The sequence below is a fragment of the Oncorhynchus mykiss genome, chromosome 7 (genome assembly GCF_013265735.2).
Source record: "Oncorhynchus mykiss isolate Arlee chromosome 7, USDA_OmykA_1.1, whole genome shotgun sequence".
Lineage (NCBI taxonomy): Eukaryota > Metazoa > Chordata > Actinopteri > Salmoniformes > Salmonidae > Oncorhynchus > Oncorhynchus mykiss.
In genome coordinates, this window is record NC_048571.1 from 82,236,828 (window position 1) to 82,254,795 (window position 17,968).

A 17,968-nucleotide genomic window follows, 5' to 3' on the forward strand; every position below is an offset into this window, starting at 1 on the left:
ATGTTTCTCCACACTCCTAGGTCTAGGTTAGTGATATTTTTAAAAACTTTTTTTTTTTATTGAGCTCAGATTCTCAGTTCGTCAGCGTTAAAGTAGCCTGTCGTTTCGATATTAAAAAAAGATTCTGCCTCCAGTCATGTAAAATGTCATAGAACTGGATGCCATGTGTTTATTAAGAAAGGCCCTATTTTCACCCTGACCCAAGACTTTGAATGTTTCCCATGTGTTCAACTCCTGTACGTGCCTCTACTCTACTGCTCTATGCCTCTAAAACAAACTCTATGATATTCATGCAATGCTATAAAGGTGATTTATTTTCTCATATGTTCTGGTACCTCAGAGCTCCACAAGTCAGCCCCCCCCCCCCCACACCCCCACCCCCCTCACGTTCATTTTTTGGTCCGGTACCTCCCAAATGAAAAATGAAGCACTGAACACAGGTAGTGTAGACTCTAGCTTACCAAAATACACCACAATATCCACACAAGCCACTCGCCAGCCAGCCATATATCATGAGTTAGAAAATTGTGAATAATGGATTATGACGTTATTATTTAAGAGTATTGACGATAAATCAAAATCGGTAAATAAACGATGGAGCTAGCTGACTAACATAAACTAAGTCAATCATCTACATCACTCATCAACATCACTCATCAACATCACTCATTAACATCACTCATTAACATCACTCATCAACATCACTCATCAACATCACTCATCAACATCACTCATCAACATCACTCATCAACATCACTCATTAACATCACTCATTAACATCACTCATCAACATCACTCATCAACATCACTCATCAACATCACTCATCAACATCACTCATCAACATCACTCATCAACATCACTCATCAACATCACTCATCAACATCACATCAACATCACTCATTAACATCACTCATTAACATCACTCATCAACATCACTCATCAACATCACTCATCAACATCACTCATTAACATCACTCATCAACATCACTCATCAACATCACTCATTAACATCACTCATTAACATCACTCATCAACATCACTCATCAACATCACTCATCAACATCACTCATTAACATCACTCATCAACATCACTCATCAACATCACTCATCAACATCACTCATCAACATCACTCATCAACATCACTCATCAACATCACTGATCAGCTGATAGTCTACCTTCTGTTCCAGATGTCATGTCTTTATGAGACACTGTGACTCGCTTGCTAACATCTTGTACTGGTTGAGTGTGTTGTTGCAGAAATCGGCCTATGCCAACAACAACAAGAGAGAGTCAGTTAGTATGTTATGAATTTCCAGACTTTTTTCAGTTGAGTGGGTGGCCTTTTTCTTTTTCGTTTTGAGCCACCTGCCCCCTGAAAGGTCTGTGCAAGCCCCTACACACACACACACACACACACACACACACACACACACACACACACACACACACACACACACACACACACACACACACACACACACACACACACACACACACACACACACACACACACACACACACACACACACACACCACACACTTATGACCAACACTGGCTTGAAGGATGACCTAATACAATATGAGTATTGGCTGGGAGAGACAAGAGACTGCCAAACAGTACACTGATGGAGTGACTTTGAAAAGAATAGACATGACTGAGTCCATAAGTTCATATCAATAGGGGCAGGGGAGACACTCCTTACTGTCTGTCTGTCTGTCTGTCTGTCTTTCCTTCTTTCCTTCTTTCTTTCTTTCTTTCTTTCTTTCTTTCTTTCTTTCTTTCTTTCTTTCTTTCTTTCTTTCTTTCTTTCTTTCTTTCTTTCTTTCTTTCTTTCTTTCTTTCTTTCTTTCTTCTTTCCTTCCTGTCTTTTATTTTCTGTGAGGACCACAGTAAGAAGGACCACAGTAAGAAGGACCACAGTCTAATGTATGTTATTACTGGTATGGCCTGCTGCTTTGTATAACCAAAAGCAGTTTATGTGTGTTTGTGATGTATGGGGTGCTGTCAATTAAATGGGTGGTTGCTTTCTCTGCCTCTTCCCCCCCACCTCATGGGTCTTTGACTGGTGAGAAAGAATAAACCAGCAGTGAACAATGGACTGGTGCTACTTAACTCTCTCTCTCCCCCTCCCTCCCACCGTCCGTCCCTCCCTCTCTCTCTCTCCCTCCACCTCTCTCTCTCCCTCCCTCCGTCCCTCCCTCTCTCTCTCTCTCTCCACCTCTCTCTCTCCCTCCCTCCCACCCTCTGTCCCTCCCTCTCTCTCTCTCCCTCCACCTCTCTCTCTCTCTCCCTCCCACCCTCCGTCCCTCCCTCTCTCTCTCTCCCTCCACCTCTTTCCCCCTCCCTCCCTCCCTCCCACCCTCCGTCCCTCCCTCTCTCTTTCTCCCTCCACCTCTCTCTCTCCCCCCCCCCCACCCTCCGTCCCTCCCTTTCTCTCTCTCCCTCCACCTCTCTCTCTCCCTCCCACCCTCCGTCCCTCCCTCTCTCTCTCTCCCTCCACCTCTCTCTAACTCCCTCCCACCCTCTGTCCCTCCCTCTCTCTCTCGCTCTCTCTCTCCCTCCACCTCTCTCTCCCCCTCCCACCCTCCGTCCGTCCCTCCCTCTCTCGCCCTCCCACCCTCCGTCCATCCATCTCTCTCTCGCTTGCTCTCTCGCTCCCTCCACCTCTCTCTCCCCCTCCCACCCTCTGTCCCTCCCTCTCTCTCTCACACTCTCTCCCCCTCTCTCTCTCCTCTCTTTACATAAAGCAGGATATACTACATAGTCTGGCAACGTCACCTTTTAGTAACACTGACCATTTATCAGATGTGTACAGCAATAATAGAACACATTGTTATAGAGAGAAATTACAACTTATCATACAGAGTACCAATACATTTGGAAGGAAGGACATAAGGAAGGACATAAGTTAAACTCTTGTAACATAATAATTGAAGTTTGTCTGTGTGTGTGTGTGTGTATGTGTGTGTGTGTGTGTGTGCGTGTGTGTGCCAGGCTAGGGAACTCTCTGCTAGACTAATTTCAGGTCTGGACTCGGGGTGAGACTCAGGGAGGAGGATGAAGTGTTGCGTCATGGTTTTCCAGGACCTATCAGCAAGCTAGACCCATGTTTATTTTCTATTTCCTACAGGGCTCAAACAATGTAAACAATCTGCTAGTGTGACTTCCTCTCTTCTAAGTTAAAATTATATTATATTGTTGATAAAGTGATAACATTAACATATTTATTTGTATTTATATTTGTATTTATATTTATTATAATATTTGACCCTGTCACTGATTGCCTCCATGTGTGTGTAACTAACAGCTCCTAAAATAGGTATTCTCATTGAAAAGGTCAGTCTTTGTGCTGTAATTCCTAATGGGTTACCATAGTGTGTTGGCTGGAGCAGGCTCCTATATAGCCTATTAGGGCCAGTTTGTATGGCTGGACCAGGCTCTTATATAGCCTATTAGGGCCAGTTTGTATGGCTGGACCAGGCTCCTATATAGCCTATTAGGGCCAGTTTGTTTGGCTGGACCAATTTGGTGTTACCATGGTACTTATAGCCTATAGACAGATCCTTGGTGTTACCATGGTAGTTATAGCCTATAGACAGACCCCTGGTGTTACCATGGTACTTATAGCCTATAGACAGACCCCTGGTGTTACCATGGTAGTTATAGCCTATAGACAGACCCCTGGTGTTACCATGGTAGTTATAGCCTATAGACAGACCCCTGGTGTTACCATGGTACTTATAGCCTATAGACTGACCCCTGGTGTTACCATGGTACTTATAGCCTATAGACAGACCCCTGGTGTTACCATGGTAGTTATAGCCTATAGACAGACCCCTGGTGTTACCATGGTAGTTATAGCCTATAGACAGACCCCTGGTTTTGCCGTGGTAATTACTGCCTATAGACAGACCCCTGGTGTTACCATGGTAGTTATAGCCTATAGACAGACCCCTGGTGTTATCATGGTACTGTCACGCCCTGACCTTAGTTATCTATGTTTTATGTATTATTTTGGTCAGGTCAGGGTGTGACGAGGGTGGGTATGTGTGTTTTTGTCCTGTCTAGGGTTTTTCTATATCTATGGGTTTTTTGTATGTCTAGGTAATGTAGGTCTATGGTGGCCTGAATTGGTTAGCCTATAGACAGACTCCTGGGGTGAGAGTGAGCAGTGACAGATTCGATGGTTTCCAGGTTGCATAGGAGCCAATAGGAAGTCAAACACTTGCTCCCTATGTTGGTTGTCTTGGTTATTGTTGGGATTTTACTACAAACCCACTTGAGGTTATTTCATCGTGACCCAATGAAGTCAAACTCTCGAAGACTCAACTTTTTCCTTCATATTTACAACTAGAACTTTGGCGAAATCTAGCCATGCCACATTACCAACCTCCTAAAATCCACATTTTACATTCCTGGGATGGTGATGTATTCAGCAGAGCTGTGAGAAGAGAAATGGGTGTGATTACAGAGCATCAGTGCAAAGGAGAAAGAAGGAGGTGACAGCTTAACAGCCTCTCCTTGGTAACATGTTAATAGTTAATACCTCCATGATTTACTCTCCCTGTCTCTTGTATTCTCACTGGGGCGTAGGCTGCACCCAAGGCCTTGAGCCTTCACTTCATCACTTTGACTAGTTTTACTGCAGTGCACTCTTGGAAAAAAGGGTTCCAAAAGGGTTTTTCGGCTATCACCATAGGAGAACCCTTTTTGGTTCCAGGTAGAACACTTTTTGGTTCCAGGTAGAACTCTTTTGGGTTCCGTGTAAAACCCTTTCCACAGTGGGTTCTTCTACATGGAACTCAAAAGGGTTCTACTTGGTTCTTTAAAGGGTTATCCTATGGGGACAGCCAAAGAACCCTGTTAGGTTCGAAGGCTCCCGAGTGCCCAGTGGTCTAAGGCACTGCGTTTCAGTTACCCAATCATGGCAGGGCCCCCAGAGACACCCTGGTTGGAATTCAGGCTGTATCACAACCGGCCGTGATTGGGAGTCCCACAGGGTTGCGCACAATTGGCCCAGCGTCGTCCGGGTTTGCCCGGTGTAGGCTGTCATTGTAAATAAGAATATGCTCTTAACTGACTTGCCTGGTCAAATAAAGGTTAAATAAAAAATATGGAACCTATTTTTCTAAGAGTGTGGTCCTGAGTGCGCATGCACTGCTCAGGGAGTGACCTGGGACTCTCTAAAAGCCAGTTTCTCTCTAAAAGCCAGTTTCTCTCTAAAAGCCAGTTTCTCTCTAAAAGCCAGTTTCTCTCTAAAAGCCAGTTTCTCTCTAAAAGCCAGTTTCTTTCTAAAAGCCAGTTTCTCTCTAAAAGCCAGTTTCTCTCTAAAAGCCAGTTTCTCTCTAAAAGCCAGTTTCTCTCTAAAAGCCAGTTTCTCTCTAAAAGCCACGACAACAGCAATTCACCTCTTCTGAGAAGGGAACAAAATAAAATTTCATGGCTGCTCATTGGCAACATGTGTGAGTGTCAGCTTAGAATGATGTAACGGATCATAATAATATGAATAAAAAGTGATTGTTTCTCTGGATCCATTTTCTAAGTGCTTTCATAATTTGTCCCCTTGCGTATTTTCGTGTCAGCACTTACTGAAACCAGGAGTGGAAAGTACCGGTGATTTGAATTACATATTAAAACCTTCAAAACAGGATTTCCCCTTCTTTCTGGGATATTTCCTTACAATCATATCATGAGTAAATTACTTAATTGCACACACATAAGTTAAAATGGTCTGAGTGTGGAAGTGGTTTCCGTCATAATAACAGGACGATGAGGCATCAGCTCGTCACAATCCAACCTTCAAACTGGCTCAAGCTGCTGAACAATCTCTTTACCCAAAGTAGAAAATGTTTCGCTGTTCTCCTTGCTCAATTGGCAGGTCTTCGTTGTAAAATAAGAATTTGAATCTTAACTGACTCGCCTGATTTAGTAAAAGTTAAAGAAAGAAATATAAAAAAATACGTTGAAAGTTGTATCAGTTTTGTTATTAGCTGATGTCTGTAATGCTGCATTTACATGTGATTTGAGAATTACTATTATAATCTTAATGATTTGCTCTGCCTTTGAGTGGTTTGTTTCTGATCACCAAACTGTAGAGTGAAATGCTATGCTAATCATTTTGTACTATAGCCTTGTATCTAAAATGTAACTTGCTCCCGTCTCTCCATGACCTTGCATCTCCAATAACACAAAACTATTAAAACACAAACTAACTGACTAGAGGCATGGTGGGAAGGGGATGAGAGTGGGAGAAGCTCTCAGTGGGAGAAGCTCTCAGTGGGAGTAACTTCCAGATGGCAGGCAATGACTGTGTGTGTCGGAAACCCCAGACATATCCTCCGTAGAAGAAACACACACACACACCACACACACACACACACACACACACACACACACACACACACACACACACACACACACACACACACACACACACACACACACACACACACACACACACACACACACACACACACACACACACACACACACACACACACACACACACACACACACACACACAGGCTCAAAGCTCCAGACACCAACATCTGTTACGGTCAAGTGGTAAAGGAGGTGTAGACAGCGATAGCTGCTCCAGGCAAGCTCAAAGTATTTGAAAGAAAACCAATCCTACTTGAAACCAAGTATGCTGGTCTGTCCACACCGACGGCGAGGAGGCCCTCTTAGTCCAGATCAGGTTTCTTTTCAGTGTGATGTATAAACACCTTTAAACACTTTAGCAAACCGTGTCTCCTAAAGTGTTGTCTGCTCTGATGATCTGGCGTCTCAACTGAAGCACTTGGAGTACTTAATGCATTGTCTTTCATGATGGAAGATGGTTGGAAACTTAACTGTGTACCGAACATAGGTTGTGAAGCGTGTCCTTCCTTTTGTTAGATCAAGTGAGCTGGAAAGCTTCTTGAGTCAGGGGTAAAGAGTTCACTTGACTTTAGTATTTATTTAAAAACAAGGATCCACATCAACGCTCTGTCTTGTTGAGCCAGATCCTATTAAGCTTGTTTTAGAGAGGGGAGTGGAGGGGAGTGGAGGGGAATGGAGGGGAGAGGGAGAGAGAGAGAGAGAGAGAGAGAGAGAGAGAGAGAGGTAAGGGCAGTCTCTTTCTTGTCTGATCATATCTTGTCGGTCTAAAACGACGCTCTACAAAGATTCTGACCATAAATGTACAAAACCACTCATATTCCCATATACAGTGCATCCTGAAAGTATTCAGACTCCTTCACTTTTTCCACATTTTGTTACGTTACAGCCTTATTCTAAAATTGATTAAATAAAAAAATCGATCTACACACAACAATGACAAAGCCAAAACAGTTTTTTAGAAATGTTTGCCAATCTATAAAAAATAAAAAACAGAAACACCTTATTTACATAGAGTAAGTATTCAGACCCTTTCGCTATGAGACTCGAAATTGATCTCAGGTGCATCCTGTTTACATTGATCATCTTTGAGATGTTTCTACAACTTGATTGGAGTCCACATGTGGTAAATTCAACTGATTGGACATGATTTGATAAGGCACACACCTGTCTATATAAGGTCCCACAGTTGACAGTGCATGTCAGAGCAGAAACCAAGCCATGAGGTCGAAGGACTTGTCTGTAGAGGTCCGAGGCACAGATCTGGGGAAGGGTACATAAAAAAATTCTGCAGCATTGAAGGTGACCAAGAACCCGATGGTCACTCTGGCAGAGATGGGAGAACCTTCCAGAAGGACAACCATCTCTGCAGCACTCCACCAATCGGGTACAGTGGCCAGATGGAAGACACTTCTCAGTAAAAGGTATGAGACAGCCCACTTGGAGTTTGCCAAAAGGCACGTAAAGACTCTCAGACCATGAGAAACAAGATTCTGGAGGAAACCTGGCACCATCTCTACGGTGAAGCATGGTGGTAGCAGCATCATGGCTTTCAGCGGCAGGCACTGGGAGACTAGTCAGGATTGAGGGAAAGATGAACGATTCAAATCCAGAGTGCTCAGGACCTCAGACTGTGGCAAAGGTTCACCTTCCAACAGGACAATGACCCTAAGCACATAGCCAAGACAACACAGGAGTGTCTTGGGGACAAGACACTGAATGTCCTTGAGTAGCCCAGCCAGAGCTTGGACATGAACCTGACCAAACATCTCTGGAGATACCTGAAAATAGCTACTGTATGTAGCGACACTCCCCATCCAACCTGACAGAGCTTGAGACGATCTGCAGAGAAGAATGGGATGAACTCCCAAAATACAGGTGTGCCAAGCTTATAGCGTCATACCCAAGAAGACTTGAGGCTCTAATCACTGTCAAAGGTGCTTCAACAAAGTACTGAGTAAAGAGTCTGAATATTTATGTCAATGTGAAATTTCAGTCTTTTATTTTTAATACATTTGCAAAAACGTTTAAAATCCTGTTTTTGCTTTGTCATTATGGGGTATTGTGATGTCATTATGGGGGTATTGTGATGTCATTATGGGGGTATTGTGATGTCATTATGGGGGTATTGTGATGTCATTATGGGGGTATTGTGATGTCATTATGGGGTATTGTGATGTCATTATGGGGATATTGTGATGTCATTATGGGGGTATTGTGATGTCATTATGGGGGTATTGTGATGTCATTTGTGATGTCATTATGGGGGTATTGTGATGTCATAATGGGGTATTGTGATGTCATTATGGGGTATTGTGATGTCATTATGGGGTATTGTGATGTCATTATGGGGTATTGTGATGTCATTATGGGGGTATTGTGATGTCATTATGGGGTATTGTGATGTCATTATGGGGTATTGTGATGTCATTATGGGGGTATTGTGATGTCATTATGGGGGTATTGTGATGTCATTATGGGGGTATTGTGATGTCATTATGGGGTATTGTGATGTCATTATGGGGTATTGTGATGTCATTATGGGGTATTGTGATGTCATTATGGGGTATTGTGATGTCATTATGGGTTAATGTGCGTAGATTAATGAGGGAAAAACAACAATTTACTCAATTTTAGAGTAAGGCTGTAATGTAACAAAATGTGGAAAAAGGAGTCTGAATACTTTCCCTGTATCTAGTGTAGACTGCTCTATCTGACTCTCATCAAATATTTCCCCCACCTGCTAAAACTTTAAACCTCAAGGCAAGTTATGAGCCAGGCATTATGATGAATTATGACAACAAACTCATTTTTTCTTTTCTTTTTAAGTTCTAATTTTCTCAAGATTTACACAGGTGTGTATGTCTGGCACTAGGCCAACCATTGTAAATGTCAACCAAATTCATGGTCCAATATTAAATTAATTTCACAAGAGTATCTCGTTACATTTTAAGTTGTATTTTCTGTATGAATTTTAAGTGATTTATGTGCTTTTCACCTGGCCTCTGGATGGTGTGTTATAACTAGGGCGAGGAGTTTTCCCTCCCAATGGCAACATATCCAGGAAAAACTCCTGGTCCGGCTATGGGCTATACCTCTACCGTTTCCTGGTCAGGAAATAAGAACCTTACTTTTACTCAGTTGAGTACTTTTACTCAGTAGTTGTTTCCACCACAACTTGTCAAACACTTCTTTCTCTCTTCCTCTTCTCACAGAGCACCATTAGAAACTGCTGAGACGATCCACTGGGTGCTGTACCAGAGACGACCACCGGTACTTTTTAAAAAATGATAACGATGAGGGCCCTGGGGCCATGGAGGGCCTGTGTTCTGCTGGGTGTGTTCCTCCAACTGCTGTTGTTGCTACCAGACACCACCTCTACGGACTCCACCGCTGCAACCTGGAACCAGAGCGGACCCCGACTAAAGCTCTCACACACAGGTAGGCATCTGTGTAATTCACCACTCTAACTTAGGGCTAGTTAACTATCGTGCTGGTGGGCTACTTACTTATTTCACACACAGATCAGCATCTCATCTCTGCCCCTTTTTACTCTGAGCACCTCTGGTCCTCAAGGAGTGGGTTGCTCTGTTCCTCAACACAGCAGAACCTCTGGTCCTCAAGGAGTGGGTTGCTCTGTTCCTCAACACAGCAAAACCTCTGGTCCTTAAGGAGTAGGTATCCCTGTTCCTCAACACCGCAGAACCTCTATTCCTCAAGGAGTGGGTAGCCCTATTCCTCAACACCACAGAACCTGTGTTCATTGACACATGCCTATAGGGCCAGGAGGCTTTCCTGACCATAACCCTGACCAGAGTGGGTATCCCTGTTCCTCAACACTGCAGAACCTCTGGTTCTCAAGGAATCTGTATCCCTGTTCCTCAACCCAACAGAACCTCTGGTTCTCAAGGAGTCTGTATCCCTGTTCCTCAACCCAACAGAACCTCTGGTTCTCAATGAGTCTGTATCCCTGTTCCTCAACACCACAGAACCTCTGGTCCTCAAGGAGTGGGTATCCCTGTTCCTCAACACCACAGAACCTCTGGTTCTCAAGGATTGCTTATCCCTGTTCCTCAACACCACAGAACCTCTGGTCCTCAAAGAGTGGTTATCCCTGTTCCTCAACACCACAGAACCTCTGGTTCTCAAGGAGTATGTATCCCTGTTGTTCAGCACCACATAACCTATGTTCCTCAAGGAGTAGGTATCCTTGTTCCTCAACACCACAGACCCTCTGTTCCTCAAGGAGTAGCTATCCTTGTTCCTCAACACCACAGACCCTCTGGTTTTCAATGAGTAGGTATCCTTGTTCCTCAACACCACAGACCCTCTGTTCCTCAAGTAGTAGGTATCCTTGTTCCTCCACACCACAGACCCTCTGTTCCTCAAGGAGTAGGTAGCCTTGTTCCTCAACACCACAGACCCTCTGTTCCTCAAGGAGTAGGTATCCTTGTTCCTCAACACCACAGACCCTCTGTTCCTCAAGGAGTAGGTATCCTTGTTCCTCAACACCACAGACCCTCTGTTCCTCAAGGAGTAGGTATCCTTGTTCCTCAACACTACAGAACCTCTGTTCCTCAAGGAGTAGGTATCCTTGTTCCTCAACACCACAGACCCTCTGTTCCTCAAGGTGTAAGTATCCTTGTTCCTCAACACCACAGACCCTCTGGTCCTCAAGGAGTAGGTATCCTTGTTTCTCAACACCACAGACCCTCTGTTCCTCAAGGAGTAGGTATCCATGTTCCTCAACACCACAGACCCTCTGGTTCTCAACGAGTAGGTAGTTTTGTTCCTCAACACCACAGACCCTCTGGTCCTCAAGGAGTGGGTATCCATGTTCCTCAACACCGCAGAACCTCTGTTCCTCAAGGAGTGGGTAGTTTTGTTCCTCAACACAGCAGCACTGCTGGTTTTCATCCTTCTCTTCTTATTACGGTATATGTGTTGATTCAGACTGATTCCTAATTTCCTGTTGATAGATTGGAGCTATTGTATAATACCATTGTGTGCCAGGGGAAAAGGAGGGGGAGGTTGGTGGAAAGGGTTTTATTAGGATATTGTTTAAACTCAGTGAAGTAACATCTGAAAAGCACGTAGGGCCGACACAGCAGGACCGCAATCCTGTTTTCCTAATTATGTCACCATGGCGATCCCCAACACACACATCAGCAAATTACTTTGTTCTCATTTGCTTAATGAATTTAGCACAGCGTTTTTATAGTTTTTATGGTGGCTATTGTTGTGCGACTGGCAGACTATCTAGGTATTATAGTTAGATTAAGGAAGTTCATTAATGTAGCTGTTGTTGTTTCGCTGTACTGTAGTTACATGTAGCTGTTGTTGTTTCGCTGTACTGTAGTTACATGTAGCTGTAGTTGTTTCGCTGTACAGTAGTCACATGTAGCTGGGGGGGGTCTGTGGCAGCCAGGTTCTCTTCAGGTTTATTAGTCTAGATACTAAGATATTTTATAGCTTATAACTCTTGTCAGGGTTATGGTCAGGAAAACCTCCTGGCCCTATAGCCATGTGTTACTATATATGACTATCAATGACTGTCAATGACTGTATATGACTATCAATGACTATCTATGACTATATATGACTATCAATGACTATATATGACTATCAATGACTACCAATGACTGTCAATGACTGTCAATGACTATCTATGACTATCAATGACTATATATGACTATCAATGACTGTCAATGACTATCAATGACTATCAATGACTATATATGACTATCAATGACTATCTATGACTATCAATGACTATATATGACTATAGATGACTATCAATGACTGTCAATGACTATCTATGACTATCAATGACTATCAATGACTATATATGACTATCAATGACTGTCAATGACTATCTATGACTATCAATGACTATATATGACTATCAATGACTATATATGACTGTCAATGACTGTCAATGACTATCTATGACTATCAATGACTATTAATGACTATCTATGACTATCAATGACTATATATGACTAACAATGACTGTCATTGACTATCAATGACTATCAATGACTATATATGACTATCAATGACTATCAATGACTGTATATGACTATCAATGACTATCAATGACTATCAATGAATATCTGTGACTATCAATGACTATCTATCTACAGCACTTTGAGATATCAGCTGATATCTCAAAGTGCTGTACAGAAACCCAGCCTAAAACCCCAAACAGCAAGCAATGCAGGTGTACAACCACGGTGGCTAGGAAAAACTCCCTAGAAAGGCCAAACCTAGGAAGAAACCTAGAGAGGAACCAGGCTATGAGGGGTGGTGAATATCAATGACTGTCTATGACTATCTATGACTATCAATGACTATATATATGACTATTTATGACTATATATGACTATATAGGACTATGACTATGTAATATAATTTTGAAATCAGTGGAATTAGAGTATGATAGCTAAAGAGATGGAGAAAACACCTGTCTCTGGATGGTATTCTTGACAGGGAGACGCGTCCATCACGCATTATGATGTTTACGGGTAAGATAGTCTAGCTGGCTACATTTTTAGATATTACACGTTTCAAATTTTGACAGAAGGGTGGTTTAATTTCAAGTTAAAGTGTACTGTTAGCTAGCTAGCTAACGTTAACTGGCTGGCTCCCTAGCTGACGTCACATGTATGACGTTATAATTTGTATACCAGAACCGTTTGCTTTGCTAGTTAGAGCCTAATGTTAGCTCGCTATAACATTGAACCTGGTTGGTTAGCTCCCAGCAGATTCATGCAGGGTAGTAGCGACATGATTTGGCACTCATTGCTGTTTAACTAGCTAACATTAGCTGGCTGGCTTGTTAGCTAACTTTACGAGACGTGTGTGATCTTACACGTTGTTTACCTAGCTAGGTGCATTGTTTACCTAGCTAGGTGCATTGTTTACCTAGCTAGGTGCATTGTTTACCTAGCTAGGTGCATTGTTTACCTAGCTAGGTGCATTGTTTACCTAGCTAGGTGCATTGTTTACCTAGCTAGGTGCGTTGTTTACCTAGCTAGGTGCATTGTTTACCTAGCTAGGTGCATAGTTTACCTAGCTAGGTGCATAGTTTACCTAGCTAGGTGAATTGTTTACCTAGCTAGGTGCATTGTTTACCTAGCTAGGTGCATTGTTTACCTAGCTAGGTTCATTGTTTACCTAGCTAGGTGCATTGTTTACCTAGCTAGCTAGCTACATGTATTCAGCTAAAGTGTACAACACCTGTTGAATAGAGCCGGTGTCAGTATACTCAGGCAAAAAAGCGTAATGACATTTTTTCCTGCTGGGCTGGTTAGGCAGTTTTCATGTTATCCAGAGGTAAACAAATCATCAGCCAGAGCGTGTGCGCTTCAAGAGCGAAACGAGATGGTTGAGGCTAAAGCTTAAGAGGGTGTGAATGATGCTGAATGGGTGTAGACAAAGAATAGCTCTTCACTAGATAGCAAAACATTCAAAGGCCATTTTCTCAAAAGTGAGTTTACAAGTTGATGAACTTTCAAAGCATTATTACTTTCCCATTGTTCCTAAAAAATGCAGTGTCTGAAATACCATTTTGTAGCTCTGTGTCTCTACTTTTATCTAATGTAAAAAAACACTTTCAAATGTTGCTACATAAGATCAGAGTCATATGTGACTATATATTACTATCATTCAAAATATCTGACTATATATTACTCTCAATTAAAATATATGACTATATATGACTATCAATCAAAATATATGACTATATATGACTATCAATCAAAATATATGACTATATATGACTGTCAATTAATATATATGACTATTTATGACTATTAATGAATATATGACTATTTTTGACTGTCAATAAATATATATATGGCTATTTATGACTATCAATAAATATATATATGGCTATTTATGACTATCAATGAATGTATATATGACTATTTTGACTGTCATTTGTTTGTTTGATGGGGTGCTGTCCTCAGATAATAGCATGGTTTGCTTTCGCCGTAAAGCCTTTTTTTAAATCTGACACGGTGGCTGGATTAACAACATGTTAAGCTGTATTTTGGTGTATTGCACTTGTGATTGTATGAAAGTGAAATATTTCTAAGAATTTTTTAGGAATTTCGCGCTCTGCAATTTCACCGGATGTTGTCGAAACGTTCCACTAGCGGAACCCCTAGAAAGACAGGAACCTAGGAAGAACCCTAGAGAGGAACCAGGCTCTGAGGGGTGGCCAGTCCTCTTCTAGCTGCGTTGGGTGATCAATGACTATAAATGACTATACAGTGGGGCAAAAAATAATTTTGTCTGCCCCCAATTGTGCAAGTTCTCCCACTTAAAAAGATGAGAGAGGCCTGCAATTTTCATCATAGGTACACTTCAACTATGACAGAAAAAAATGAGAAAAATAAATCCAGAAAATCACATTGTAGGATTTTTAATGAATTTATTTGCAAATTATGGTGGAAAATAAGTATTTGGTCACCTACAAACAAGCAAGATTTCTGGCTCTCACAGACCTGTAACTTCTTCTTTAAGAAGCTCACTACAGTATATGACTAAAAATTACCTATCCATGACTTCAGATGGGACAAGAGCTTCCTTGGTCCGGTCATGTGATCGTTAAAGGGATAATTCAAGATTTTAACAATGAGGCCCTTTATCTACTTCCCCAGAGTCAGATTAACTTGTGGAAACCATTTTATGTCTCTTCCTTCAGTTTGACAGAAATAAAATTTGATTTGATTTGAAGTTCCTAACTAGCGTTCATTCATTGCCAATATCCCGAACTATCCCTTTAATTAAACTAGATCATTATTTCAGCAATACGGCATGTGAACCCGGGGGATTATCGTGTAATAACTCTTGACTAAGGGCTGTCGTTAGGCCTGAGGTGAAGCCATCCTGATGAAGGAATTCGCCCTGAATCAGAGAAAAGCTGTTGGTCTCGTCATGTTCATATGCAGAGGTACGTTGGAGATCTGAGAAATGTATAAATGCAACATGTTACACAGATCGGAATAGCACACAACAAGGTTTATATTAATAACCCCCACTGTACCAAACCAAATGCTAGGTAAGAAGTATAATAAATTATGTGTCATGTCATGCTGGTGTGGTATAATCTCTCCCCGGAGGGTGGGCTTGTATTAGTATGATACCTGCTAGGAAAATCATTTATTTTTGTCTGTCAGGCCTGCCTCTCTGTGTATCTAACAGGCATGCCTCTCTGTGTGTTTGACAGGCCTGCCTCTCTGTGTATCTGACAGGCCTGCCTCTCTGTGTATCTGACAGGCCTGCCTCTCTGTGTGTCTGACAGGCCTGCCTCTCTGTGTGTCTGACAGGCCTGCCACCCCATGTTGTACTATAAATCTAGCCCTAGGGATTATGGTTTGTGGGTGTGTGGTCAGAGGTTTGTGTGTGAATGATAACATCCTGTCCTCCCCCTCCCTCAAGATGGGTCGGCCGGACTGGGTTCCTGAGGTCACTCTCTAGAGAGAGAGAGAGAGAGAGAGAGAGAGAGAGCTTAAGTCACTTTTCTCTATAAAAAAAGAGAACGAAATACATCTCTCCATAGCAAGAGGGGTTCCTCTGCAAATTTCACAGCAATTCCTCAAAGAACCCAACGCAGATACACTATGTCATAATGACTGACAGTGCCTCTTTCAGTTCCATTTGAGTTAATGGGTTAGAACTGCACCTTTTTGATGCCACAATTCAATTGGAAGAAAGCTGCTGGTAACTAAAAAATGTCTTTAAATCGATCAATCGAACGAACGAACTGGTCATGTAAATTGTGTTCCTCTGTTTTTTTTGTTCCCAGCCATTCATAGTCTTACTCTCTCTAGTCTGAACCATGATGTGAATGATGATATGATCACAGACTGGTTGTTGGAGTCAAAAGATTCTACCACATGGGCGGTAGGTAGCCTCAAGGTTAGAGTGTTGGGCCAATAACTGAAAGATTGCTGGTTCGAATACTGGAACTGACAAGGCAAGGATTGTTTATCTAGCGCTGTGTCCTTGAGAAAGGCACCAAAGCTTAATTGCTCTACAATGGTGACCCTGGCCGTGACCCCACTCAAGTATCTCAGGGGGAGTTGGGATATGCAAGAAATACATTTCCATTGCAAACCAATTTAAACACCCCCCAAATTACTGTTGTCTGTACTTGTCTGTGGCTGCTAAACTCTGGTAAAAAAAAAAGGTGCTATCTAGAACCTGAAAGAGTTCTTCGGCTGTCCCCCTAGGATAACCCTTTGTGTCTCCACGTAGAACCCGTTTGGGTTCCATGTAGGACACTTATCGCAGAGGGTTTTACATTGAACCCAAAAGGGTTCTACCTGCAACCTAAAAGGGTTCTACCTGGACCCAAAAGGAGTATAGGTCTGGGGAGTGTGTGGTGGAGTCAGGTACTGTCAGCAGTGTAACTCACAACAGATTGTCATTATGGCAGATGGTTTTATTGTCATTATGGCTGATGGTTTTATTGTCATTATGGCTGATGGTTTTATTGTCATTACGGCTGATGGTTTTATTGTTTTTATGGCTGATGGTTTTATTGTTATTACAGCTGATGGTTTTATTGTCATTACGGCTGATGGTTTTATTGTCATTACGGCTGATGGTTTTATTGACATTACGGCTGATGGTTTTATTGTCATTATGGCTGATGGTTGTATTGTCATTACGGCTGATGGTTTTATTGTTTTTATGGCTGATGGAGTTTTTGTTATTACAGCTGATGGTTTTATTGTTATTACCGCTGATGGTTTTATTGTCATTACGTCTGATGGTTTTGTTATTACAGCTGATGGTTTTATTGTCATTACGGCTGATGGTTTTGTTATTTACTGCTGATGGTTTTATTGTTATTACGGCTGATGATTTTATTGTCATTACGGCTGATGGTTTTATTGTCATTACGGCTGATGGTTTTATTGTTTTTATGGCTGATGGTTTTATTGTTATTACAGCTGATGGTTTTATTGTTATTACCGCTGATGGTTTTATTGTCATTATGGCTGATGGTTTTATTGTTTTTATGGCTGATGGTGTTTTTGTTATTATAGCTGATGGTTTTATTGTTATTACCGCTGATGGTTTTATTGTCATTACGGCTGATGGTTTTGTTATTACAGCTGATGGTTTTATTGTCATTACGGCTGATGGTTTTGTTATTACAGCTGATGGTTTTATTGTTATTACGGCTGATGGTTTTATTGTCATTACGGCTGATGGTTTTATTGTCATTACGGCTGATGGTTTTGTTATTACAGCTGATGGTTTTATTGTCATTACGGCTGATGGTTTTGTTATTACAGCTGATGGTTTTATTGTTATTACGGCTGATGGTTTTATTGTCATTACGGCTGATGGTTTTATTGTCATTACGGCTGATGGTTTTGTTATTACAGCTGATGGTTTTATTGTCATTACGGCTGATGGTTTTGTTATTACAGCTGATGGTTTTATTGTCATTACGGCTGATGGTTTTATTGTTATTACGGCTGATGGTTTTATTGTCATTACGGCTGATGGTTTTATTGTCATTACGGCTGATGGTTTTATTGTCATTACGGCTGATGGTTTT

General features: G+C 41.9%; 1 protein-coding gene across 1 annotated transcript in view; it reads left to right on the forward strand.

The window, feature by feature from the left end:
• LOC110529049 (semaphorin-3D) overlaps positions 1 to 17,968 on the forward strand; it is a 131,538-nt gene that overhangs the window by 38,495 nt on the left and 75,075 nt on the right. Inside the window, exon 2 of the mRNA XM_036984222.1 lies at positions 9,597 to 9,822. Within this exon, the coding sequence (XP_036840117.1) occupies positions 9,669 to 9,822 (154 nt within the window). The 5' untranslated portion in view covers positions 9,597 to 9,668. The remainder of the gene's footprint in view (positions 1 to 9,596; positions 9,823 to 17,968) is intronic.